Source organism: Mirounga angustirostris, unplaced genomic scaffold, assembly GCF_029215605.1.
Source record: "Mirounga angustirostris isolate CCGP_5_RB_7025 unplaced genomic scaffold, mMirAng1.0.hap1 SCAF_2, whole genome shotgun sequence".
Classification (NCBI taxonomy): Eukaryota; Metazoa; Chordata; class Mammalia; order Carnivora; family Phocidae; genus Mirounga; species Mirounga angustirostris.
In genome coordinates, this window is record NW_026991710.1 from 201,110,288 (window position 1) to 201,136,273 (window position 25,986).

Consider the following 25,986-nt stretch of genomic DNA (forward strand, 5'->3'; position numbering starts at 1 on the left):
AAGTAAATGGACCCATAAGAACCAACCGTTAAGATCCTCTCTTTGACAGGTGAAGAGTTGACCTCGTGCCAGTTCTTATGGTGAGCCTCACGCTTGTCTATGTAATAGCCAAGGATGGGTGTTCCCCCGCTGAATTTAGGCACCTTCCAGCCAAGGGTCATGGAATGGCCATCGCAGTTCAGAAGCGTGACCCCATAAGGATGTGAAGGGACAGCTGCAAGGACACAGAGCAGGAAGGTCATCCCGGGCTCCACCCAGGACGCCCAACCTCCTGGGGACCGCTCCCGCCCTGCGGAGGGGCCTCCACCCCAAACCATCCTGGTGTGTTTTCATCTCTTCCTTTAAAGAGAGTAACTCTCTGTCATTTCTATTTATTGCAATTCCTAAACACATCCTTCAATAAATAATACATATACACATACATCTTCCAATATTTCAATAACACAGGGGCAATAAATTATTTAAATCAGGCCTGGGTGGTTGAAACAAGAGATTCTTCCCTCTCCTCTAAGGAAAACCTCGAAGAGGAGCTTTCTCATTACATCCATGAAAAATAATAGCCATGCCCCCATGACCAGAGATGCTGCACCCAGCCAGTCTTAATTTCCCACATCAAATCATCAAGTGAGGACGAATTCACATGAGTTCATTTGGAATTGGACCATCTTCTCCAAAGGGCTGAGGGAGGGTGTGCCTCTGCTTTCCCCAGCCCCAGCCCCAGCTCCAGGTGACCTGCATCTGGGCATCCTCTGTTACCCAAGAAACAGGTGACCGGGGGAAGACCTGTTCCCATCACAGAATAAAACTGTAGACAATTGCTTTGTATTAAGGAGGAATGGTAATGTTTGGAAGTCCCTCCCGGGGAAAATGGACAGATTAGAATAATGACCTTCAAATAAAAGAAGAATGATTTTGCACTATATTGACTCCCTAAGCAGTATTGGATTGGACACTCCTTGGATGTTCTATAACATGACTTTATATGTTGTTAGGAGAGTAAACTGAACTTCTGAAAATGCATTTAAAATTTAATTGGAGACAAAAATAATTAAAGAGCAAAACATTTCTCTCAGAAATGAAAGGATATCAGTATGACTCAAAATGAGTAACGTGACATTCATGCTCCAAATGTCCCAGGGCATGTGTTTGCCGTGTGGCCCATCTTGCATGAAATCACCAGGGCGACAATCACAACACTCATGTTCCCAGGGCCCACCTCTGAAATTAGGTCCCAAATTGTTTGGTTTGATTAAAATCATTTTTAATGATGACCATTGATGAACAAACCACAAAGTTCACATCAACGTTTGGAATTCTCTGAGATGATTAAAACCCCTTGAACTAAGACTAACTGGAAAGGCCACTGATGTTTTTCTAGATTAGCATTAAATTTGAAAGAGACGTTCATCCCGATAGATGCACATCGATGCGGGGCACACACATGGGGACATGTGACCTGAAGTGAAGCCGCGTGTCCCCAGCGTGCACCCTGCTGGCATTTTACCACTCCTCCCTCACCCCCACCGTGTTTCCAAGACACGTGGCTGGTGGATGAGAGGCCTCCCCAAGACAGCATGTTCTCGGCACCAAGAACGTTTGTTCCCACAGAGCTTGCGATGGCCCCTGGGTTACTCACTGAGGGCAGCCTGGACCTTGATGACGTCGGACTCCTGTGAGTTCTCACTTGTGCCGACAGCGTTGACAGCCTTCACCCGGAACACGTACTGCTCGCCGGTCGTCAGGCCATGCACCACAAACCTGAGCAAAACACCAGTCAGGGGCGCAACCACGCACCTCAGCCTTTCCCCTCCCTCCTCCAGCAGAAGTAAAATCATTGGGAACGCTCCAAATTTTTTTTCACTGGGACAGAAGGAACTTCACTTGTCTGAGTTCTTTATATATGCATACTATATATCCACTCTATGTTTCATTTTTAGTTAACGGATGCAAATCAACACGCAGGGTCAGGAAGGAAGGCCATGATGCCTGGTTACACTGGGGGCGGGAGGGGCATAGGTTGGGGGGCGCAGAAAGCAAACACCCGCGGATCCCTTGGCCCTTCTGGAGTCATTAGCAGCTAAGGCTTACCTCCCAACAGGAAAGTTTAAACTGCCTCCTCGCAGTATGGGTCACTGGCTCTGTGAGTCAGCTGTCCCAGCTATAAAATGGGACCACAGTCCCCACCTCCCAGCATCACTACAAGCATCGAGTGGGAACCTGTGTGGGAGGAGCTCAGCACAGGCCAGCGCCCCGTCCACGTGAGCAGGTCCCGCTCATCTCTCAGAGCCCACAAACATTTAGTGGCCATTTATAAAACTCTGGCTCGGGAATGCTATTTTAAGTTTTTTGTCCTGAGATCTCTTTCTGTGTTTGCTGCCCATGGACTTGAAACAACATCTAACCGATACTCTTCTCAGCGACATCTCTTCCTTCCTAGCCACAGCTTTTCCCAAGTTATTTTTCTTAAAAAGTAGATTGAAAAGGGAAAGATGGCTGAGCCATCCGCGATAATGCATCCACAGTGGAGAATCTGACTGCTGCCTCTATTTACCCGAGAAGCATACCCTGGAGAGAGCTTACTAAAATCAGACACTCCACACTTGGCAGGAGCGGGGGTAAATCAATGCCGGGAGCAGATGCTCCTCTCCACCCAGGACAAGCCGATGTCGCCCACCCCCGCCCCGCACAAGAGAGGTGACAGCCACCGGCTTTGTCTTCAATCAGTGGCTAGAGCAGAAGACTGTCAGTTATGTGAACAAAGCCATTTTTAAAAGTTCAAAAACTCAATATGGAAAAATAAAATGCCTCTCGAGTCGAGGAGGCAGTTTAAACTTTCCTGTTGGGAGGTAAGCCTTAGCTGCTAATGACTCCAGAAGGGCCAAGGTTCTAGAGTTCTCTCATCAACACGCTAATGATTTCAGCCCCATGCCCGGAACCAGCTTGTCAGCTTTCGAGTCCTGGCCCCTCGTGCGCGGGGAAGAAAACAGACCCTCGTGTAGGAGCCTCACAGGAGCATCTGCCGGGGCGCACGCTGCTCTGAGTGCCGCGCGGCTCCCAGCTGGCTGTGTGTCCTTCCCACGCAGCGAGTCCGGGGCCCCCGCACCTGTTGTAGCCGATGGGCTTGTGATTGCACGGCTCCCACACGCTGGACCCCGCCACGCAGCAGTCCACATAGTAGCCGAGCAGGTCCTCCTCGTGCTTCGCCCTGTCCCACTGCACCACGACCGATGTCTTCGTGTTCCGAGACACCAGCACCCGGCCCGGGGCAGAGGGGACAACTGTGCAGAGGAATAGAGCGAGGAACCGTGAATGAAGACCGAGGTCCGGAAGCTGCACCAGAGACCCTCAAGCCCTTTGTCCACAGGGAATGGCTCCCCGAAGTCTGGACGAGGAGGGAGGAGCAGGGGAAGTGGGCGGGGGTCTGCCACCCAGGGGGGGCCAGGAGCTGCTGGACCATCCTCTGTCCTACCTGACTCACAGAGAATTACAATCATGCAGTCTCCTGTACCCACCCCCCAGAACTATATTAAAAAGCATCTTCTCATGACACACATGCTTTGGCTAACAGGGTAGTAACAATTTTAAGAAAATAAGACACCTTCTATCGGATTGGCTGGAATCTGTAAGGGGATTTAAAATCCAATCATGATTTGACCCTGGATTTTCTCCACAGGGCGATTCAGAATTTCTGTAATCTTGTATGGCATCTGCAGAGCGGGAACTTCAAGCCACACAGGCAAGAAACTCCAGTGTGTTCAAGGTTTCTCAAAAAGTGACCAATGCCTAAAAATATTTCTAACCCATTTATTAGTTTCATAAAAATAAGATGGAACTTTGGAGAAATGCTGAGTACCAACCAAAACATGGCAGAGAGATCTCCATCTCATGTCAACTGAGATTTTAAGGCAGCTTTAATTTTGACTCATATACAACATTAGTTGTCTTTTTCAGCACACGGAAGGGTATCTGATGTCCCTTACTCGGGGCTCAAACCATGTTGCTCACCAACAAGGCTGTACTCACCAATCATATCCTGAGCCTGGATGGGGGCGGTGATCTCCGACGGGTCACTCAGGCCATGCTTATTGGCTGACAAAACCCGAAACACGTATTGCTTCCCCTCAGCAAGGTCAAAGACGGCGTACCGAGGGGACCTCACGGCCATCTGGGCGTTGACCCGCTGCCAGGTCCCACTCCCAACCACGGACTGCAAAGAGACACAGGATTTACATGAGGAAGCCAGGAAGTCCCCAAAGGTGTGTTGGAGGAAAGGTTCTGCTCTAGCTAGCCAAATTAATCTTCGGGGATGTCCAGACGGTAAAGCACATCCTGCACCATCAGTAAATCTTTTCTGAATTTTATGAAAAAGGAAGGCAGTTTGGAAAAGCAGTCAAGAAATTATCCAAAGTTGGAAACGCTTACCAGTAAAAAACTTTACATGAAAGCAAATGAACTGTAAAAAAAAACTTAGGGCAATTAATACACAGGGTTGTAGTTTTAGTAAAGTGAAATGAACTATAAAGGATTAAAGATAATTTAGGGTGTTCATAAAATTCCATCATAACTCAGCTGGTCACATTTCAATTTAAAATTTTCACTATTTTAGGGCCGCCTGGGTAGCTCAGTCGGTTAAGCATCTGACTCTTGAGTTCAGCTCAGGTCGTGATCTCAGGGTCGTGAGATCGAGCCCTGCGTCAGGCTCCATGCAGACTGCGGAGTCTGCTTGAGATTCTCTCTCTCCCTCTCCCTCTGCTCTTCCCCCTGCTCTCCTCCCTCTGAAATAAATAAATAAATATTTTTAAATAATAATAATAACTAAATAGAATAAAACTTGCACTACTTTGCAGCTGTTACCATAATAATAAGAAAACAGCAACCTAAATAACCAGCAGTAGCACGAGACCCATCATGCTACATTTGTACATTTGAAAATGGAGTCACTAGGGCCACCTTACAAAGATCCTCCATCAGATGAGAGTAATTACAGCATTTCGCTACATGTGACATGGGATGCAAATTGTATCTATGACGTATCAAGTATACAAAAGACTATAGAGAAAGAGATCATAAATATCTGCACCTCACATTATTCGTGACTATTTCAAATGATGGAATTAGCGGTGATTTTCATTTTATTCTCTATACTGTCTCTGCACCTTTACTGCAGGTTTGATTTTTATCATTTGGTTTATCACTGATAATTATTTTGAAGGCTCCATTCCACGTTTCACTTCGTTTCTTCCTTTCTGAGGGAATCCTGAGGAAGTAATGGCAGGGCACATTGCCCTGCTAACGGCTGCCGGGCTGGGAAAGCACCTCAAGCACCCCGGCTTCTAGGAGTCAGGTCCACATTTAAAGCTGTCATTTTAGCAGAAGTGCAGTCTCTCTCTTGGTGCTGACACAGGTGTCCGAAGCGGGGCGCCCCCATGTGCTCTCCATCAGGGGGACACCCAGCGGAGGCTGATCAGGGAAAAGGAGCCTCACGCTGGAGGAATGGGGACAGGGAGGAAGCAAGGGAAGCTGTACTGTGAAGCTTCTAGAAACCCAAGTAAAGCTGGGGAGCCAAAGCTAAGTCAGGAGCTGCTCATCAGGAAGTGGAGGCTGGAAGACGATGTCCGTGGGGACAACCCCGCTCCAGGGGATGCAACAGGCCACCCCATTTCAACGGCATCGATGGAGAGCTGCAGCTCCTACTGGTTCATCCCTGGGCTAAGCATAAATGGAGTGAGAGGAATGCATACCCTGTGGTTCCTTCTGGGCCTTGGTAGGAACTAAGGTGCCAAAAGAGCACCCTGGACAGGCTGGGGAGGGACTGTCCCCCAGGAGCGGACTGTGACACAGGGAGACATGCCACCCATCTGGCCTGCACCTCCTTGCTCACACGTAGCGTGGCCTCCCCTGGGCTCTCACGTGGCTCCCTGCCTCCTGGGACTGCTGAGCACCATGGCTCCCCTTCCTCACCCCCATCAACACGCGTATGGCCGGTGACCCCCGGCCCCCCGGCCCCAGCCCTTCCCACTGCGGGCAGCAGGTGGCTGAGCCAGAGGAACCCCGGTGATGTGGTCGTCCGTTTAGAAATGTATCTTCTAAGACAGTGCTTCCGGCCCTGGTGGCAGACGCCTCTGGAGAGGACCCAGGACATACTCTTCCTCCTGGGACAGAGCTGCCTGGCCGACCAGCGGCGCTCCCATGACGCAAACACCACACGGTGTCCCCCAGAATTCTCCACCCTGCGTTGTTCCAGGGACAGCCCCCACATAAGGGAGCATGGAAGGCTGCAGGGCCAGTGTGCGTCCCGGAGCCTGGACACCGTGCTCGTTTCTTCCCTGCGTCTGCTCTGCATCACCTGCTGACCTGCGCTCCTGTCTCTACGGCAGGCTCCGCCCCCGGCCAGCTCCCCCACGCCAACGCCCTTCCCAGCACCATCGCCTGCACTGCGGGATAAGTGGGGCGTCACAGAGCCACTCGTGGGACGGGCGGGACTCTAACGGTTCCTTCCGCCGTGGCCCTCAGCCCGCCAGCAGGTCGGCAAGCCGAGGAGTGGGTCCCAGGCTGCATCTGGCCCAATAGGACGGACTAAAGCAGGAGAGGCCTAGCAGGTAGTATGGACGTCAGTGCCTGTGATCCTGCTGCTTGTACGCATGTGCGTGTGTGCACACGTGTGTGCGTGTGTGCACGCATGTGTGCCTCTGATCCTGCTGCTTATACGCATGTGCATGTGTGTGTCCGCGTGTGTGCGTGTGTGTGCGTGTGTGCCTGTGATCCTGCTGCTTACACGCATGTGCGAGTGTGTGCACACGTGTGTGCGTGTGTGCACGCCTGTGCATGTGTGCCTGTGATCCTGCTGCTTATACGCATGTGCGTGTGTGTGCACGCGTGTGTGTGCGTGTGTCCCTCTGATCCTGTTGCTTGTACGCATGTGCGTGTGTGTGCACGCGTGTGTGCATGTGTGCCTGTGATCCTGCTGCTTGTACGCATGTGTGTGTGCACGCGTGTGTGCCTCTGATCCTGTTGCTTCTACGCGTGTGTGTGCACGCGTGTGTGCGTGTGTGCACACGTGTGTGTGCCTGAGATCCTGCTGCTTGTACGCATGTGTGTGTGCACGTGTGTGTGCGTCTGTGATCCTGCTGCTTAGACACATGTGCGTGTGTGTGCACGCATGTGTGCATGTGTGCACGCGTGTGTGTGCAGGGCTGCACTGCGCAAGTTACTTCTTTCCCTGCGTCCCCAGCTGGTCTTCAAACCGACGATTCCTTCGCCTGGCATCTCGAGTGAATTCCTGTACGAGACCGCCACCAAGTGGCCACGCAGCTTATTACAAACGCCGCGCCACCGCAAAGTGCCCTCCAGCCCAGATCTCACGCCGTCCTCAAAACTTGCGAGCTAGAATGTGTCAGCAGGAAGAAAACTTAGAGATGCCCCATTTCGGTGGGAGCACCGGAGCCTGGAGACGTGAAGTGACCCACTTGTTCACACGAAGGCAGCAAAGCCTGGACCAGGACACTATCCCCCGACACCAACGTGCGTGGCCGGGGCTCACCGCGCATGCATGGCTCAGCCAGCGCCCCCAGCTCCCCAGTAACTAACAGCGGTCAAGGCTGCGACGACTGACCTAATGGTTGCGCATCCCTAAAACACACGGAGTCGCACAATGTGAAATCCTACAGAGAGCTGCTGTCTCAGGAAACGCGACCGCAGAGTACCTTCTCGATGAAATACATCAGCGGCTCCTTGCCACGGGGAGCAGGTGGGTCCCAGCTGAGGACAACATATGTTCTGCTGATTTCCGAAGCATGCACGTTGGTGGGAGGCCCTGGAATCTGAACGTCGCCTGCAGGAGTGATAAACTCGGTTAGTGCTGGATGAACCCCAGGTCACCTGGGTCGCCGGAGCCCATCTTCAGAGCACCGTCCCTTGGGTGCGTTACCAGGCACCAAAAACGGCCATGCCAAACTGTCTTTTGCTTCGTTTCTATTTTGGGATAGCAAGCCAACTGATTTTCCAAGCCAAGTATAATGCACTGGTTAAGATCACCTAATTATTTTTGTTGCTAATATAAACCAGTTCATAAGGAAAAAAAAAAGAATCTAATCCAAAATCTTCCAGAGTTTCAGCTGGAAGGGGAGGCAGAAGAATTACCCAGAAAAATAGGGCATTTAACCAGGACTGGAGCCCTGGCTGCGCTGGGAACCTGCGCAGAGGAGGTCCGAGCGTCTGTGTCCTGCAACACGGAGCCTGTGGAATGGGATTATCCCTCCTCTACTGGCCCTCTCCGCTTACGGGTACGCTCCTCAGGCCCCGTGCCCTCACAGCTCCGAAACTGTGTATCAACTTCCAGAGCGCACGGCTTCTCCCTCCCCGGCATCTTCCCAAGCACCGTAATCCATACCTATATGTTTGAAATTCTGGAGTGACATCACTCAGCCTTTTGCAAACAACTAGGATGGAACATTTGCGATCAGAGATGTCTCCTATGCCTGTCTCATGAGGCACATCTTGTTTTAATGGGACTTACGGTGTCAGGGGCGTCATGTTTGCATAGGAGAGCTTTTCCTACGAGGCGGAGGTTTTCCAGACCCACAGTCCCTGTCGTTGCAATACAAAATATTATGAGCTTCCAATTAGATTGGCACATGATTAAAATGGTTTGAACGTCCCCAGGACATCTCTGAGCCCTCCTCGATATCCAGTTGCTCCCTCAGGACTGTGCTGCCAGCAAGGCATTGAACAAGCCCGTGGAGACAGCACAAACAAGCCTGGTTTCATTTCACGGCAGTCCTGTTACAGAGTGCATTCCATTTCAAAGGCCCCACGGGCACAGAAACGCCGCACAGCCTTATCTAGGAGCGTTCTGGCAAGTGGGTTGGGTTTCAAGCAAGGAGTCCGGGTGTCTCCAGGGAAGTGCCAGTGAGGGCTGGGTGGAGCAGGGCCTCAGGACACCCAACAGGCGTGCTCTGGACCCAAGTGCTGTGTCCACACCTACAGAGATGCGGACACAGGCCTTCAAGAGAGAATATGCAGGAATTCGTCCTAGGGTGAAGCATGGTGAGCCCCCAGGGCTGAATCCGAGTTCCTTCCGAGATGCTGGACGACACAGGAAGCAAACGCAGGGACCGGAGGGAGGCTAGACAGGTAGTACAGGCAGTGAGAAGAGGCAAGCCCCTGCACGCAGAGCTGCCTTCCAGATCTGAGCGACTCGCTCTTTTCAGACCCAGCACGGAGCTCCCAGGCCCAGAGACAAGGGAATAAGGAGCATTTCATTTGCTGCTGGGGAACAAGAAAGAGTCCAGTTTTTGTCAGCAGGGAACCCCTGATTGGGGTCAGAGGCTTGAGCCCTGGAGCCTTTCGGGACCACCCTAGGCCATGCAGCAGCGAGAGTGCTAGAGATGCACAGATGACCCCAACTACGGACAGAAGAGGAGAGGGTTCAAAGGACCCCGGGGGGCAAGGAGAGGCCAAGGAATTGAGCTGATCTCCATTACCAACCCTTCTAACAGCTGAGAGGAGAATGCAGACAGAGAAGCAAATGAAAGCAAACTGAGGGGCGCCTGGGAAGTGCAGTCGGTTGAGCGTCCGACTGTTGGTTTCAGCTCAGGTGGTGATTTCAGTGTCAAGAGATCGAGCCCCGTGTCGGTCTCCATGCTCAGCATGGAGTCTGCTTGAGATCCTCTCTCTCCCTCTTCCCCTCCCCCCACTCAAATAAATAAATCTTTGGAAGGAAGGGAGAGAGAGAGAGAAAGAAAACAAGGAAGAAAGAAAGGAAGAAAGGAAGAAAGGAAGAAAGAAAGAAAGAGAGAAAGAAAGAAAGAAAGAAAGAAAGAGAAAAAAAAAGAAAGAAAAGAAAGCCAACACGAGAGGCAGCTCACATGCGTGCCCGGGGTACTCCCCCAGATCAGGTGCCGCTGAGTGACGGGCGCTGCTGGAGCCTCTGTTTTGCTAGCATAACGTGTCTCTGCAGCCCCGCTCTCATGAGTCACATCCGTATGGGGCGAAGATGGGGCTCAGAAAGCCGCAAGCTTTCCCAGGATCCCTGGCTATGGGGTGGCGGGACAGGGGCCCAGGCCTCCGTCCCCTGATTGCAAATCCTGCCTTTTGTTCTATCCACCCAAGGAGACCACAACCTCCACAGGCTGCCAGGAGGTTCTTCTCTAAGTCACTGAAGCACAAACTGTATTTGGAATTTTCAGAATCCCCAAGATGACAGAGCTCGAGAGAATGCACACATATAATGAGCACCACACCGGTCAGAGCACACGATTCCTTCAAGGCAGCGGCTCAAAGCCACAGTGCCCTGAGCACCCAGACGTGGAATTAGCAGAAGGAACCCTGTCTGGCTGTGGTCTGTGGAAGCCCGCTCTGGCCTTCTCCAGAACACACTGTGCACTTCTCAAGGGACCAACGCAAGAACGGCTGGAAAAGTTGGATGATATGAAGAGAAGAGCACCCACAGTAATTAAAACCTTTGCGGAAGACATAAAGATTAAACTGATTAGAAAAACTGAGCAAAAAAAAAACAAAACATAAAATAGCAGAGGAGCGATTTTTTTTAACCAACAAAGGAGTGTTCCTTTTTCATTAAGACGTAATGGCATTTACCAGTTCTTTTCTGGCTAACACAGCACCAAAGGAAACAGACGGGCCTCTGTGAGGAAAAGAGTAAGGGTAGCAACAGGAAGAACCTCCTAACAGCACGTGCTTGAACCCAGAAATGGGTTGCTTGAAAGCATCAGGAAATCTCTTTCTCTAAGGATTTTTTTTTTAATTAGAAAAGGCATTTGCTATGGCTAACAGATACATGCAAAAAATGCTCAACATCACTAGCCATCAGGGAAATACAAGTCAAAACCTCAATGAGATACCACCTCACACCAGTCAGAATGGCTAAAATTAACAAGTCAGGAAACGACAGATGTTGGCGGGGATGCGGAGAAAGGGGAACCCTCCTCCATTGTTGGTGGGAATGCCAGCTGGTGCAACCACTCTGAAAAACAGTATGGAGTTTCTTCAAGACGTTACAAATAGAACTACCCTACCACCCAGCAATTGCACTACTGGGTATTTACCCCAAAGACACAGATGTAGTGAAAAGAAGGGCCATATGCAGCCCAATGTTCATAGCAGCAATGTCCACAATAGCCAAACTGTGGAAAGAGCTGAGATGCCCTTCAGCAGATGAATGGATAAAGAAGATGTGGTCCATATATACAATGGAATATTACTCAGCCATCAGAAAGGTTGAATACCCAACTTTTACATCAACATGGATGGGACTGGAGGAGATTATGCTAAGTGAAATAAGTCAAGCAGAGAAAGTCAACTATCATATGGTTTCACTTATTTGTGGAACATAAGGAATAGCATGGAGGACATTAGGAGAAGGAAGGGGAAAATGAAGGGGGGGGATTGGAGGGAGAGATGAACCATGAGAGACTATGGACTCTGAGAAACAGAGGGTTCTAGAGGGGAGGGTGGTGGGGGGATAGGGTAAGTGGGTGATGGGCATTAAGGAGGGCATGTGTTGTGATAAGCACTGGGTGTTATACGTGCCTCATGAGTCACTGAACACCACATCAAAAACTAATGATGTACTGCATGGTGACTAACACAACATAATAAAATAAAATTTAAAATAAATAAATAGAGTAAAGTAAACTCATGAACTTTGCAGACCTTAAAGCCAGTCACAGGAGCTTATGCTTCTTCCCGGGTCTGCACAAGATCATGGGAACTGCCCGTCTGAGGCATGCAAAGCCTCATCCCAAAGAGTGGGAGCCCCGTAAGGCTCAGTGTCCCAGCTGGACAGCCTTCCAGCTGAGGGTCCTAGCCTCTGCCCCGCATGCCCAGCTCTAAGAGCAGAGCCTCAGGAATGTTGCCCGCATTCGAGAGTGCATCAAATAAAATGAAGCCATGGGCCCCAGGGAGCCAGAAAACCTGCCTTCTCATAAGAAACCATTAAGACTCTTAAGCATAGGAAACAAACTGAGGGTTGCTGGAGGGGAGGTGGGGGGGGATGGGGTCACTGGGTGATGGACATTACAGAGGGCACGTGATGGAATGAGCACTGGGTGTTGTATGCAACTGATGAATCACCTCTACCCTTGAAACTATAATACACTCTATATTAATTAAGTGAATTTAAATTAAAAAATAAAATAAATAAAAAAATTTTTTTAATGGAAAGGAAATGTAGGAAGAAAGATGACAAATGGTATCTGTGACTCTATTCCAGTCGGAAAGAAGATCTACTGTGTCTATAAACCAAACTTCCATTTTATCGATTGGAAAGCTAAGTCTGTTACAGTGTGTTAGTTCTGGATTGGGTACTTCATAGCTGGCTATTTATAGCCCAGCACATCTCTATCTATGTATGGAGAGATGGCTCTTCTCCCCCGAAGAGCACAGTTCCTGCTCTTCCATCAGAAAGAGTTCCTGCGGGAAGCTCGATTGTACTGTTTCATGCTCCCACTGCTTGGCACAGTGACCTTTACATAATGCAGATCTTGCCTCCTCGTTGGGGGTAGGTTTATTTGAACGCCTACATGCCCACGTAGGAGAGCTCAGAAGGTTCCCTCCTCACTGATCCCATCTACCCCTGGAGGTAACGAAGAGAACTTCCCTTCCCTCTCTCATGTCAAAAACGCACGTTTTACCCAGGCCGGGTAAAGGCCTGCTACAAGAACACGGCTTCCTCTGTAAGTAGGAGCCAGATTTTACGTGTTCAAATAGCCACATTTCAATCCGTTATTTAGAAGTCATAGAAAGTCAACCTTTCCTGAATTATTTTCCTTCTGTTACTTATTTACTGGGCATCTTCCCCAATTTCTAAGTATGTCTGGAAGTGGAGGTCTTAACTAAGACTTTATACGTCACTGTGGGGTGTCCCTCTGGGAATTATGCGTTCTCGAGATACCATTATAGGTGCAGAAGATCCAATGTCTGGAGACCATCTGGGGGCAAATATGAAAATTGACCAATGAACTCTTGAGTCTGCAGCTATCTAGGGAAATAGTGCTTGGGACTGCAGCAATTTTTTAAATTTACATGTATATAAATATATATATTTAATACATATAATATATATATATTTTTAGGACTGCAGCAATTTTAAAGGAGAGCTTCAAAAGACATCTCCAAATTCATGTTTCTTCATTTGTAACTTGTTCATTGTCCCCTATGAACTCTCATTATAAGTCTGTTTAAAATCTTTGGATTTCTGATTATTACTGCCAGATTCCTCTCCTTAATAAATCGATCCTCCTAGCCATCTCTGAAAGGAATATCGAAGAGAAGTGTTCATAAAATCCAATATAAATGAGGGAAATGCAAACTGTCAGGCCAAGGATACTGACGGGAAGAACTCAGTCCATGTCGGCTAAAATGCTTAGAGATAAAATTTTTGCTTAAAAAGAAAAACTGACACAGTCCTCCACTCACAGAGTGTAAGAGAAAGGGCCCAGCCTCAGCCAGTGACAAAGGCCCGGGTTCAATTTGATCTTCTCTGCGAGGCCCCAGGAGAACCCAGAACCCATACGGAAGCGATAAAACCACGCGGGAGGACCCCGGACCCTAACCTTCTCCCTCAATCTGCCTCGTTCCTGTTTTCCAACTTCTACAGGCCACACGCTCACAGACTTGATCTACGGCTTCAGTGTTTACACATTTAGACTATACCCGCCAGCTGGATGTTTGCTGTCTGTCGGCGACTCTGGGCTCCGACCACCAGCCTGAATCCCTACGGCACACGCAGCGGGGCCGTGGTGCCGAAGGGGCACTCACCTTCAGGTTCATCCTGGTGGATTACGATTTCTTTATCCCCCTGCAAATGGACCGCTGCAGAGAGAAAGGCAGAGGATGAATCTGGCAGCCCAAGGCTTCCTCCAGAAAGCCCCAGTTTCCCTAACTCGTCACGAGGTCCAAATCCCCTCTGCGTTGCGATTCCAACACACCCACGACTCCAGAGCAACCCGAGTTGATATTCTGAAGCAGTCTTCGTATTTAGCGCCTCTCGGATCTTTGCGCTGGGCTCAAAAGACCACGCAGGTAAGGAAAACGTAGGGGCTCGCTTCACACCATAACTGGGGGCCCAGTCCCTTTCAGGAATCCGCGTCATGTGAAATTACCATTCGGAAACAAAGCGGCTTGGTTTCAAAGCCTTCGGAGTCTTACCATGTGTTGAAATTATATCATCAAGAAAATTCTAATTCTGAACCAATCTGACTGGATTGCAGTGAAGAGCATTAGAAAGGTGGTGTGGGGGCGCCTGGGTGGCTCAGTCATTAAGCGTCTGCCTTCGGCTCAGGTCATGGTCCCAGGGTCCTGGGATCGAGCCCCGCATGGGGCTCCCTGCTCCGCGGGAAGCCTGCTTCTCCCTCCCTCACTCCCCCTGCTTGTGTTCCTGCTCTCGCTGTGTCTCTCTCTGTCAAATAAATAAATCTTAAAAAAAAAAAAAGAAAGGTGGTGTGGTTGGTGTCGGACTATATACGGGAGCCTGGCCGCACCCACTCGTAAAGTGACACTGGTGGACATACGGACACCATAAAATGTCACCGCGCCACGCTCAGCCCGCGAAGGCGCCCTTAAGACTCATATGCAGCCGAGCATGGAAGAGAAAGAACAAATCACAGAAAACAGCCCCAAGTTTCCAAGGCACCGCGGCGGCTTGACATCTGCACAACTTACCTTGTAATCTCTTGAGGTCAACAGGGTCAAGGGCAGCCACGGCCTCAGACACTCTGGAAGGCCTGCTAATGCCCGCGCTGTTGACCGCCCTCACACGGAAGATGTACGACCTTCCTTCGAAGAGTCCGGTCACGGGGTATTTGCAGATTTTCACAGGAGTATCATTGCACTGAACCCAGTTGTCTGTTCCCACTTCACATCTTCAAATAAAAACGAGCAGAGAACAAAGACCCCCATGCATGTTTGCAAACTAAATAAATAAAAAAACTAAATGCAAAAAAAAAAACCGAGCAGAGAATACCAAATATATCGGTCTAATAAATACACATAGGTCAACTATAACAGGAAATTTCCTTACACTGTAGAAATCAATACTGTTACTGTACTAGATTTACATAAGCAGAAGTATAAACAAACGCAAAAGACAGAGCTATTTAGGAAATGTAAAGTATATCTATTTATTTATTTAGAAGCTTTATAATTTAGAGCTTGAAGATCAGTTCCTGCCTTCAACCACATTTAGGCAAAATCTCCTCCAAAAGTCACGGGAGATGTATCCTTGACAGTCCTCTTTCCAACTTACATGGCAGAATCAGCGGGTGCACTAAGCTCCCCCGCGTGCCCAATGCCAGGGCGTAGGTAACCAAATGGCCCTCACCACTGGTCCCCCACATGCACCCCCTGTACTGAGCCTCGGGGAGTGAAATCTCTCCAGAATGTTGGCTCAGTCTGTTCCAAAGTTAGTGAGATGTGCCTTCCGAGCACGTCACATGTGGAATTTGGAAGTCTTTTGAAAACATTAAGTCCTGACCAGCCACCTGAAAATGCAGAGAGTACCTTCCATTTTTCACAGGTTGAGAAATTTCAGCACCAAAATGTCATGTCAAATCCCCAGGAGAGCATAGCAGGTTCAGAAATATCATCTTTCGGAGCTGTTCAAGCCAGGGCTGTGTATTTCGCTTTAGAAAGAACCAGCTCTTTTTCTCCTAACAATCCAGAATTTTAATGCAAGTTCTGTGACCCACGTGTGCTAACCTGTTATGGCCAGAACACGGTCAAAACTGAGAGTCTGGCGGGGGCGCACCTCAGCTTACCCCCCAGCTGGCTGCTGCAGGGTGGGAGGCTCCTCCCCCGGCCCGAAGGTTCTGTGTGTTCATCCATTTTAATGAAAGAGGGCAGGGGGTGGATCATTAGCTGAGAAGGGCTGTGAAATGGTTTTTGTCAAATGGCTGAAAAAATGTTCAAATGTCACAGGAAAACAGAAAATCGCTTTATTTTGTTTTTCTGTGTTTTAAATCAAGGGAAACTCTGACCAATGCACTCCACAAATCTGACCTTAACATTTCCAAATACTATCCCGATGGTGAATGTTTTACCTAAACAAGTAGCTTTGTTGGTATGGAAAAGGGAATTTAACCAACCTAATGCCAAAAAAACAACCAGACTTGAATGATTTTTCTGAAATAAACATCTTATTTTACTGTGTGTTATACATACAACATCTAAAATTCCTCCCCAGAGCCACCCTCCTTAGACCCTGTTGTGTTACTTCTGAATTCATTTTCTTGGACTGCAATTTCTCTCGGTGACTGAAGTGTGTAATTGGGGCATAAAATGCACTTCCAATAAATTCACTGGCTCTGCTTGGTTTCCTTCCCAGGCCCTGAGCACCATACCAAGTAAAGGAACGTGAAAGAATTAAGACTCCAGTGAGTTTAATGATGACCCACGTTTAAGTGATTAACTCAAAGGTAAATTCCAACATTTTTTCCTTTGCAATGGCAATATTTTTTTGCTCGGAAGCAATAAGAAAGCATAGTTTAATGGAAAGGAAGAATGAAACCTGGGTACGAATGGGCCGGCATTCTTCCCAGCTACATTTCCATATTGCCTGTTTTCTCCTCCCCTAGATGGAGAAGCAGGACTGAACTCTCCCCAGAACCCAGAACCGGGGTTCAGTCTGCCTGGAAAAGTTGGAGGGGATTCAATATGGGGTGTTGAACAGGCAAACAATTACAACACCCAGAAATCTACCTACTCGTTTAACCCCTCCATGTTCCACTTACTCAGTCAGGAGCGCTAAATAACCAGAGTGAAATACCTGATCCGACCAAGAACAGTGTCATGAACTTGAGTTTAGAGAAATTCCCAAAGACGTTGTCCGTGCCAACATCAGTTTCAGGGACGTTTCCAGCCCTGGAAGAAGGCAGTGGGCACTCACCGATCAATGAAATAGCCGATGACGGGGCTCTCGGTGGTGGTGTTGGGCGGCTTCCAAGTCACAATGACATAATCGCGGTTTGCATCGTGGCACTGAAGGTCCATGGGCGCGCCCGGAGCCCCGGTGACCAGCGGGTCAGCGTCTGCCATCGGGGGAGGGAAGAAAAGTCATGTGGGGGAGGGGCGCTGGAAAGCCTGTTGCCCGATTCTTCAAACTCACACTTCTGTCTCCCCGATTCGAGTCCACTCCCTGTTTAATCCTCACGTCTAAATGACTTGACTATTTTTTGACTATGATCGCTTGGTGACAAGAAATATAAACATATTTATGAGTTTTTAAAGTCAAAAATGCTCTATTCTCTATAAAATACTCAAGTCTATGATTTTTCATGATTGATTCTAAAATTGAAGGTCACCTTCTCTTGATGGCGGGTTGTCACATAACGTCACATCAAAAACTGACCGAAGAAATAATGATAATAATATGGCCTTTTTAATGCGTGAGAAGTACTACCTTAGACGCTTCTATCTCTCAAAGTCCTTACAAGATTGAGGACACAAAATTTTTCTTTTCTGCAAGTGGTGAGCAAATGTTTGGGCCCCTGCTGCACTGAAACTTTCCTGACCCGTTGGTGAGCGCACCACAGGTACGTTTGGTTTTCAGATGCTCGGTACAGGGGCACTGAAGGCCAGCAGGGCTAGTCAGAAAGTGGACACAGCAAACCTTCAGTTCCCTTATCTGCAGTCTGCCCTTCCTTACTGGGTAACTGTGAATGTTGTACCGTCTTGTTCGGTTCTCCTCAGCATACTAAAAGCTAAGGATTCCTTGACATTGAGCCAGATATTTTCTTTCACATTCAGAACCCTCAGAAAGTAATCAGGACAGTTAAACTCCCCCCTAAGTGCGTTATTTTCTTCCTGCTGCCAGTGCTGAATAAGCAAGGCAATCTCGGCTATGTTGTATTTATTGCCTTTTTATGGGGTGGAACGTCTTGCCAGAAGGCATACACAGAGAATGGAAGGTACACTCCAATGCCAACCTAATAAAGATGGTAAAACTTTGTAGAAGGATCTAAAATCCCAGCCCTGCAAGTTTGTGTTGTCTCGTGGGGGTGGGGCGAGCGAGTGGCTTTATTTTACATGTGTTCCCTTTTTTTTTAAGTTATAATATTCCCTGATGATACAGCCCTTCTTTTTATGCTCTGATCCAACAGTTGCAGTTTGGAAAGAATAATATGCTGATAGGGTTATTCCAGGCCCATGTGACCTGGAGTTGGTGGGAGGCATAAAGGTGCAGGAAACAGCGAGTAAGGGGTGGGTAAGACTGGGCGGGCTGTCAGAACGGAGGGCAGCCCCCCTCGGGGGCCACAGGCTCAGGACAGCAGTGCCCGCCAACTAGAACCAAGGGATCTTCAGGGTGGCTCAGCTGGGCCCTGGGGAGGAGGGGTCCCTAAGCCAGACACCGCAGGGGGCCTGGGAGTCGCTGCAGGGCAGGGCTCCACCAGGGGCTCAGAAAAGCCTGGGGGCTGTGAGTGTGCAAGAGAAGGCTCCAGCTGTGGGCCCAGACAGCTGACCCCCAGTTGCTCCACCCTGGAGAAGTCCCCTCTGAGCCTCCACATCGGCATTTGAGACAGAGAATTAGGGCACTGGCTTACGGGATCAGTGTAAGAACTTCAGACTATATATGCACAGGCCTGTATGTGTCTCTGTACATGCACAGATACACGTGTGTGTGTGTATGGACATCCGTGTGCATCGTCTACACGGGATAGACATAATTTTATCCAGTTCACAGATCCACGTGTCCACTTCCTACAGCGTAAGTATGAAATGTGCATGTGCCCATATATAACGTGCCCAACGGCTAACACTACTGCTTATCATGGGCCCAGTTCTCCTTTCCATAAGGCGGTCACGCAGCCCCAGCGGGAAGGCATGAGGAGTAAAGGGGCCGCACGCGGGCGGCTGCGCGTGAGGCTCTTGGGCAGCCAGCCACCACGCTGGCGCCTTGAACGCACACGCGCTGAGGTCGGTGGTGGTGGTAACAGCAGCCGCAGCATCGTGGTCTCGTCTCATAAGCAAGCCTGGGGCACGAGCAGGTGTCCCTAACCAGCGTTCCCTACTCGGGACCCCTCTCTACTATTGAATTTTCCCGAGAATTAGCAGCAGAGGTGTGTTCATGCTTAGAAGTCGTTTGCCACATTTTACCAATTTATCAACAGAGACAAAAGTTAGGATTCTGCTCCTCTCCCGATCCCATCTCCTTACATCATGGGCTGCTTATCAGACACGAGCTGACGTGCACACAGGACAGGAACACCAACGCCACCATCAGGAGGTTTCCAAGGAGCGCAGCGAGCCGCCCCGCACGTGCACCTGCTCCATCCTCGTCTGGGGTCCCGTCGCCCCGCGCTCGCGCCCTCGCCATGCTGCCTGCGCACCTGAGGCCACGTACCTCGGACAAACATGAAGGCGCTGTGCTCGCTGATGCCCCCTCTGGACACAATCCTCAGGGTGTACAGGCCCTCGTCGTCCTTGTTCAGGTGGCTGAAGGACAGGGAGGCCTGGCCTTCTCCGAAGAACATCTTGGTCCACTTGGACTCCTTCACTAGCACATCTGAAAGAGCGTTCAGTGCAGGACTGCTTCAGAAACCGTCAAGGAAATCGGACTATAAAAGTGGACAAGGTGCCCTGGCGTGGGGGGCAGGGCTTTCGAGCCTGACACGGAGGAAGGAAGCCTCAGCCTCGCAGTGACTGGACAGCCGTGTTTTACACAAGGAGCACACACACAGTGGCCGATGGTGAGGCAAGAGGCATCTGCAGGGCAGGACCAAGGTCAGTGTCGGGAGGGACAGAGACAGCGTGTGTCGGCCTGTGGGGATGGCGGTGGACCGGGGCCCAGCCGGCTGGCCCGGCACGCCCCACGGTGTCTCACCGCGTCCACCGCCAGGTTTCGTGGAACGGAAGCCCTCCGCCTTGTGCCTTAGCAACAAACTGCAGAAGCGGCAACAAACGGTCTTGCAGCTGTACAAGAGGACAAGCCTGGGGAAGAAACATCCAACGGGGGAAACCAAGGAAGCAGCAGACGGAAGAGGAGCGAGCCCTGCCCCCCTCCTCGTCGGGCAACCACCACCACGCGGTGACATCCATGCTTGGAAAGGGCAGAGAGACGCCGGCCGCCTCCTGCCGCGGGAGCGCGGCCTCATGCACAAGCGGGAACGTGAGCCGAAAGCCTTCAGGCAGGGGCGCTGTCTGGGCGCCCAACACACATTCTGAGAACGGGCCCCGAGGTGGTGAACAGGTGCGTGATGGTGACTTCCTTTGAGAATTGTTCCTAACGGGAAAAAAATAAACCGACTCCAACACCGAGACCCGGGGCAAATACGGACCACTGCGTAATGGGGCACAGGGCCCTCCAGCGAACGGTGTCTCAGAATAATTGCCGTCGTGGAGACATGGGTATGGCGTCTTGTGACACGAAGGACATTTCCAAGTGAAGGTATCTTCCCTGTTTTAACATATACGCACAGACACAGAGATATATTCCACAGCCGAGTGGTTAAGAGTGATTTTTGGTGAATGAAATTATAATTTGGGGTTTTTTGCAATAAAAACCACATGCGTATAAGAAAAAGGAGTTTTGTTTATATTTTTAATGTCTCAAACTCGCTGGCAGGCTCAGGAGTACTCTGCCCCACAAAGTACTCTGGGGCACAGAGTATTAACTTTTCCTTCATGGTGCCTAAGGGGCTAAGCCCACTCAGCAGCACTGTGAATAGAAAGTGTCAGGAAGTGTCAGAAAAATAGATATTTTAAGGTGTTTTATCAATTTTTCTCTCTTTCCCAGAGGAATTAGCACAGGACCTGATACACAGGTAAGTGCAATAAAAATATATTATAACGTGATGTAATGCAACATACAATTTTAAAATGTAATACTCCAGGCAGGAACGGGGGGCAGGATGATGAAGTCATTGATTTGGAGCAGAGAGGGAAGGCTCCCCAGGCTACAAGCCGGGAGGGGAGTCTGCCGGCGCCTGGGTCTTGGGCCCCCAGCCCCCACAAGCATGGGAAGTCAGTCTGATGTTCAAGCTGCCCAGTTACTCACCTGGATGTTCATAGGAAATGGGCAGCACGTGTCTAATGTGAGCCTCGGGCCGTCCGCTGAATTCGGGCTCGGTCTGAGGGAAGGTCTAGCCAGAAGCCCGTTCCCTGAGCAAAGGCCCACCCCATCACTGGCTCCATAACCATCTCGTGGCTTGCCAAATCGGCCTCAAGTGCAAATTACACCCAATGGTGGTCCCGGGTTTTATCATAAGTGACCCTGGTTTTCCTCTCTGATTAGATTCGAGTCCTAATCTATCTTAAATCAGGGCCCCAATTCCACACGTCCTGTTTGCACAGCGCACCTGCCATGCCTGACAGACAGTGATATTCCTCGGACTGACATCAGCTGGGGGTGCACCGTCACCCGGTTCCTCAAGCACATTAATTTTAAAGAGGGAAAAACAACAAGAAAAAAACCTCCTTACAGTTTAATGTCTACAAATAAGCCACAGAGAATGGTCTCCGCTGGTCTCCACTTGAATCCCAGGGCCCGTGAAGGTCTGAGCATGACCGTGGACGTGGGGCACCTGGCTCAGCTAAGCCCCCTAACTTCCGCAAGGATCCAGTAGACGTGGGGAAGATGCTTGTTGGCGGCTCTGAGCACGCGTGTTCTCGCGCACCTGTTGTGGCCACGTCCCCGGGAATCCAGGACTTTCTAGTCACTAGGAAACACTCCAAAATGGACATCACTGTCCGCTGGGGATCCGAAGAAAACTCTCCTCGAATCTATTGCATTCTCTCCAGAAAGGGTAAATGAGAATTTTGGAACTTCGGTCAGATCTTATGTCTTAAATTAGAACTGCAGAGGGCAAATTAAACCTCCTCTGTCACCACAAAGAGTCTCTCCCCCTCGCTGGGCTCCACGTTGTCAGCACACGCGGTCAGTGCCGTGTCTTTAGCAAATCGTCACACCCCGTTCTGGGACATTGCTCACACTTTAAAAGGACATTGCTTTGTAATTCTATTTTCCCCTGGCTGGATTATAAATACCTGCTGGGCAGGCTGGTGTGTGTTTCTTTGTCATCTTCTGAACTGTGTTAGGTCCCAAGTAAATATAAGCAGGACAGTCTCGCGGGTTGCACAGAAGGCCAGTTTCCCTCAGGAGCCCCCCGGCCAGAGAAGAAGAGGGAAGCGCCGTCCACACGCACAGGGCTGTGAGCACAGCCCCGCAGAAGGGCGCAGGTGGGAGAGGGGCGGGGAGTCTGCACCAGCCCGCCCCCGGGGGAGGCCCCCCGTCACAGGGACCTACAACACCATCCCTCTCTCACAGACCGGATGCAAGGAAAGCGTCACACTGAGAACAGAGCCCAGTACTCCACGGCCTCTGATCAGTGTGAGCGGTGGTTTCAGCCAAGGAAGACCAGGCAGATACAGACACCTCGCTTGTTCTGTTTAACCGCAGAAAGACCCTTCTTGTGAAGCTATACAAAAATCTCCTATGACTCATCTAAATTCGGGCATCCCTGTTAACCTCTCCCTGACCCGGGGTGAAGGTCAAGGTGCACGGCAGGCTCCCAGCTCCCAGTCTCTCTGCTTGCCGTGCTGCCTGTGGCCATCACCGTGGTGGGCACGAATGCCAAAGCACCACTCAAGCTTCCCGTTCACTCTCGCCCCCGGTGACGCCGAGGGTGCGTGCAGCGGTGCGGGGCGCCCCAAGGAGCGTCCCCGGCTGGGGCGGCCGTGCCTGCCCAGTACTCACCGTCTCTGTACCACTCGGCGCGTGGCTGCACCCTCTTCAGCTCTGGTGTTACCAGCAGTGTGCACTTGAGAGTAACAGTCTCGCCTTCTCTCCTGAAGGTGACCCCAAACTTCTCCAAAAACTGGACGTCGAAGTGCATGTACGGAATCACAGACGAAGGGGGTACTGCGCAGATGAGGGGGACACGGTTACAGCGGGAGGGGCAGGCTGGTGCACGCGCAGCAGGCGCGCTATTCCCCCACGACCACCCGCATCTGTGCCCTCCAGACAGCTGCACTGGGGGATAAACGTGTGTCCCCCAAATTCACACGTCAAAGCCCTCGGCCCCAGCAAGAAGGTATTAGGAGGTGGGGTCTCTGGAAGGTGATGAGGTTTAGCAGGAGGTCATGACGGTGGGCTCCATGAGGAGACCCGGGCTCTCTCCTCTTTGTGCGGATGCGGCGAGAAGGTGCCGCCCGCACACCAGGAGGAGGGCCCCCCCACTCGGACCACCATGACCTCTGACTTCTCCCCAGTTGTGAGAAGTAGATGCCTGTGGTCTGAGCCCCCAGGCTACAGAGCATGTGGTAGCAGCTGAGCTGACTGAGCCCCTCCCGAGGAATCGGAAGACCCGTCATGGAGACGCGGCTCGTCCTCCGGGCCAGAGGATGCAGAGGCACAGGGAGGCCACGTGGAGGCCGAGCCACGCGCCGTAGACCGAATGCCCCAGCCTGTGGGGCTTCGGGAAAGTCACCTCGGCTCTGAGCCAACAGCGTTCTGGTCTTCAGAACACACCGTGGTATATTGATCGGCACAAAACGAATTAACTACATCCAGGGGTAGCAAAATTAAATCTCAAAAATATAATGTTTAGTGGGGGGTACATTTCAGAAGAAAATGCACAGTAAATTTGCCAACAAACATACAAAAAATTCATGATTTAAAACAGGTGCACGCAGGGGAGATCTTGCTAAATGGCTGGGAACTTCCAGAGGATGGTTTCTTCCCAGGAGGATGTGGGGGAGGGGCGGGAGGAAGGAGGAGGGAGGGTGGAGTTTCATCACCTCCCGATGCCCTTAGCGCCTAAAAATAACCAAGGGTCACCGAAGTGTACATCTGAAATGGTTAGTTCTGTGTGATGCCAACTGGACTTTGGTTTTTAAGAAGCAATTGAAAAAAAATGGCGGAATATTCACATGTGTTGAATACAGATGGTGAATACATGGGCATCTATTATGTTGCAAGGTTTTATTTAGACAGAATTGTAACAGGAGAGGGACCCGGGAGGGCTTCTGAGCTCCCCGCCAGCTTCCTCGGCACGGCCGTCCTCCCAGCGGACCCCGCATCGTCCGTGGATTCGGGGGGGCACCGACACACACATCCTCAGGTCGCCCTGCCCCTCCCCCGGGGGGCCCTGACCTTGTCCTGCTCGCCCGTCCGTGCTCCTGCACGACCCCCAAGCGCTGGGCGCAGGACAATCCCGCACAACTGACACAGACATGACCAAAAGCCAAGGACACACAGGTATGTAGCGGCTGCCAGAAGGCTTTCCCCTCGGGCGCTGCTCTGATCGGGTCTTCCCTCACCCATGCTTGACCTGTAACGTCTGGACCCCAAATTACGACACAATCAAAGCTGCTGTGGGGGCACACGGTTACTCTTTGGGAAGGGCAGGTCAATCCTGAACCTCATTCCCAAACCATTAAAAAGCCACAGTACGTGGGTCTACCAAGTCCTGGTCCTAGAGATGCTACGGGCATGGCTGCCTTCTCGGCGCCCAGCGGCCTCGGGTCAGCCCGGCGTCCCCACCTGCCGGCTCAGAGGGACACCGACTCGCCCCATTGCAGGGCCACTGCAGGTCACCCTAGGAGCAGAGCACGGGCGGGTGGGCTCCCCAGCACCATGGAGCAGGCGGCCCTGCACGCACACTCCCAAGTGCGGAGAAGGAACGCTTTAGCAGGGGGTACAAGCCAGCGGGGACAAGACACACACACTAGGGACGCATCACACCCCTCAGCAACAGGAAGCCCTCTCCAGGCAGGTCGCAGCCGGCCTCGGAGCAAACACCGCCTCACATCCTCGCCCTGATCTACGCGGCTGCTTGCTCTAAACAGGCACGGAGATCCGGCCTGGGGGTCAGGACACTATGACGGGAGCCTGCATTCGAGTCAAGAATTTGGATTCGCGTTTTTCCGCCCAATTCAAAATGGAACGTCTCCCAATTTCACCAGCATCTTAAAATTCCACCTGGCCACAGAATGACACAGGAACAGACTATCTGCGGACTAACACCACCAGGGAAGACTTGGGAGAGTCTTTTGAAATATGATTTAAAAAAAGATTCGACCCTTAGAAATACTTTTTTTGTAATCACATGCTACGTCACTACACATTTTTATGCACACAAAGGAAAACCATTGACTTACATCCGATCGGGAGTCCCACCGAGTGGAACGGCTCCTCGTCTCCGTGGAACCCTGCAAGAGAACCGGGTGAAGGGCACGGACAGACGCGGGAGGCGTGAGGCGTGCCCCCCACCCCCGGAGGACGACTCACTTCTCACCACCACGGCGGCGTTGGTCGACACCTGCCCATACCCGTTCGTGGCCACGGCCGAGTAGGTTGCTGTATCGTCAAAGTTTGCCCTTGGAGGGAGAAAGCAAGGCAGTGTCCTAAATGCACTGTGGGACCGCTCCAGAAGCCAGTGACCCAGACGCAAACACTAGCATTCTTCGAAAGCCACTTGTGTGATCTGGATCCTTTGTTCATGAGTGATTTGTTGAAGAACAATGCCAGTTCCATCCTCGGAACAAGGTATTAATTATAGACGCGGCAAGGTCTGGCTCCAGACTACGGTTGGCCTTTGTCTTTGAGGGAAACCGTATGGACGGGCATTTCTGAAAAGCCTGTCTCATCCTCAAGGGGAAGTCTCTGCTCCCTGCTGGTTCCATTTTTCTACGTGGGTAGAATTCATGGCTTAATCTTGCCAGTGGGAAGGCTCCACGGGCCTCAACTTCCAGGAAAATCCACTCCACCTCCCTCCCTACCAGCGATTCCCGTGTGTATGGGAGATTATCCCCAAACCCCAAAATATCACCCAGATATGAAGCAGCCACCCCAGGGTGTTCTGGTGTCTGAACGAGACCCGCCTGAGGCAGCCATTATTAAGGAGTTGCAGGGAGGATGCATGTCCACCCCAGAAACAACAATGACCCAGCAACGACCAGACCCCAGTCCCTCCAGGGTGGAGCTCCTCTGCAACCCCTCCCCCCCAGATCGATCTTACAAAAGCTGAAGCTTAT

General features: G+C 50.9%; 1 protein-coding gene across 1 annotated transcript in view; it reads right to left on the bottom strand.

The window, feature by feature from the left end:
• MYOM2 (myomesin 2) overlaps nt 1–25,986 on the bottom strand; it is an 82,263-nt gene that overhangs the window by 38,769 nt on the left and 17,508 nt on the right. The window contains exons 7-18 of the mRNA XM_045879584.2: nt 25,241–25,329; nt 25,111–25,161; nt 22,706–22,870; nt 19,355–19,516; nt 16,901–17,042; nt 14,680–14,879; nt 13,777–13,830; nt 7,704–7,831; nt 4,024–4,207; nt 3,104–3,278; nt 1,637–1,758; nt 27–214 (exon numbers count right to left, since the gene is read on the bottom strand). Coding sequence (XP_045735540.1) covers nt 27–214; nt 1,637–1,758; nt 3,104–3,278; nt 4,024–4,207; nt 7,704–7,831; nt 13,777–13,830; nt 14,680–14,879; nt 16,901–17,042; nt 19,355–19,516; nt 22,706–22,870; nt 25,111–25,161; nt 25,241–25,329 — 1,660 coding nt within the window. The remainder of the gene's footprint in view (nt 1–26; nt 215–1,636; nt 1,759–3,103; nt 3,279–4,023; nt 4,208–7,703; nt 7,832–13,776; nt 13,831–14,679; nt 14,880–16,900; nt 17,043–19,354; nt 19,517–22,705; nt 22,871–25,110; nt 25,162–25,240; nt 25,330–25,986) is intronic.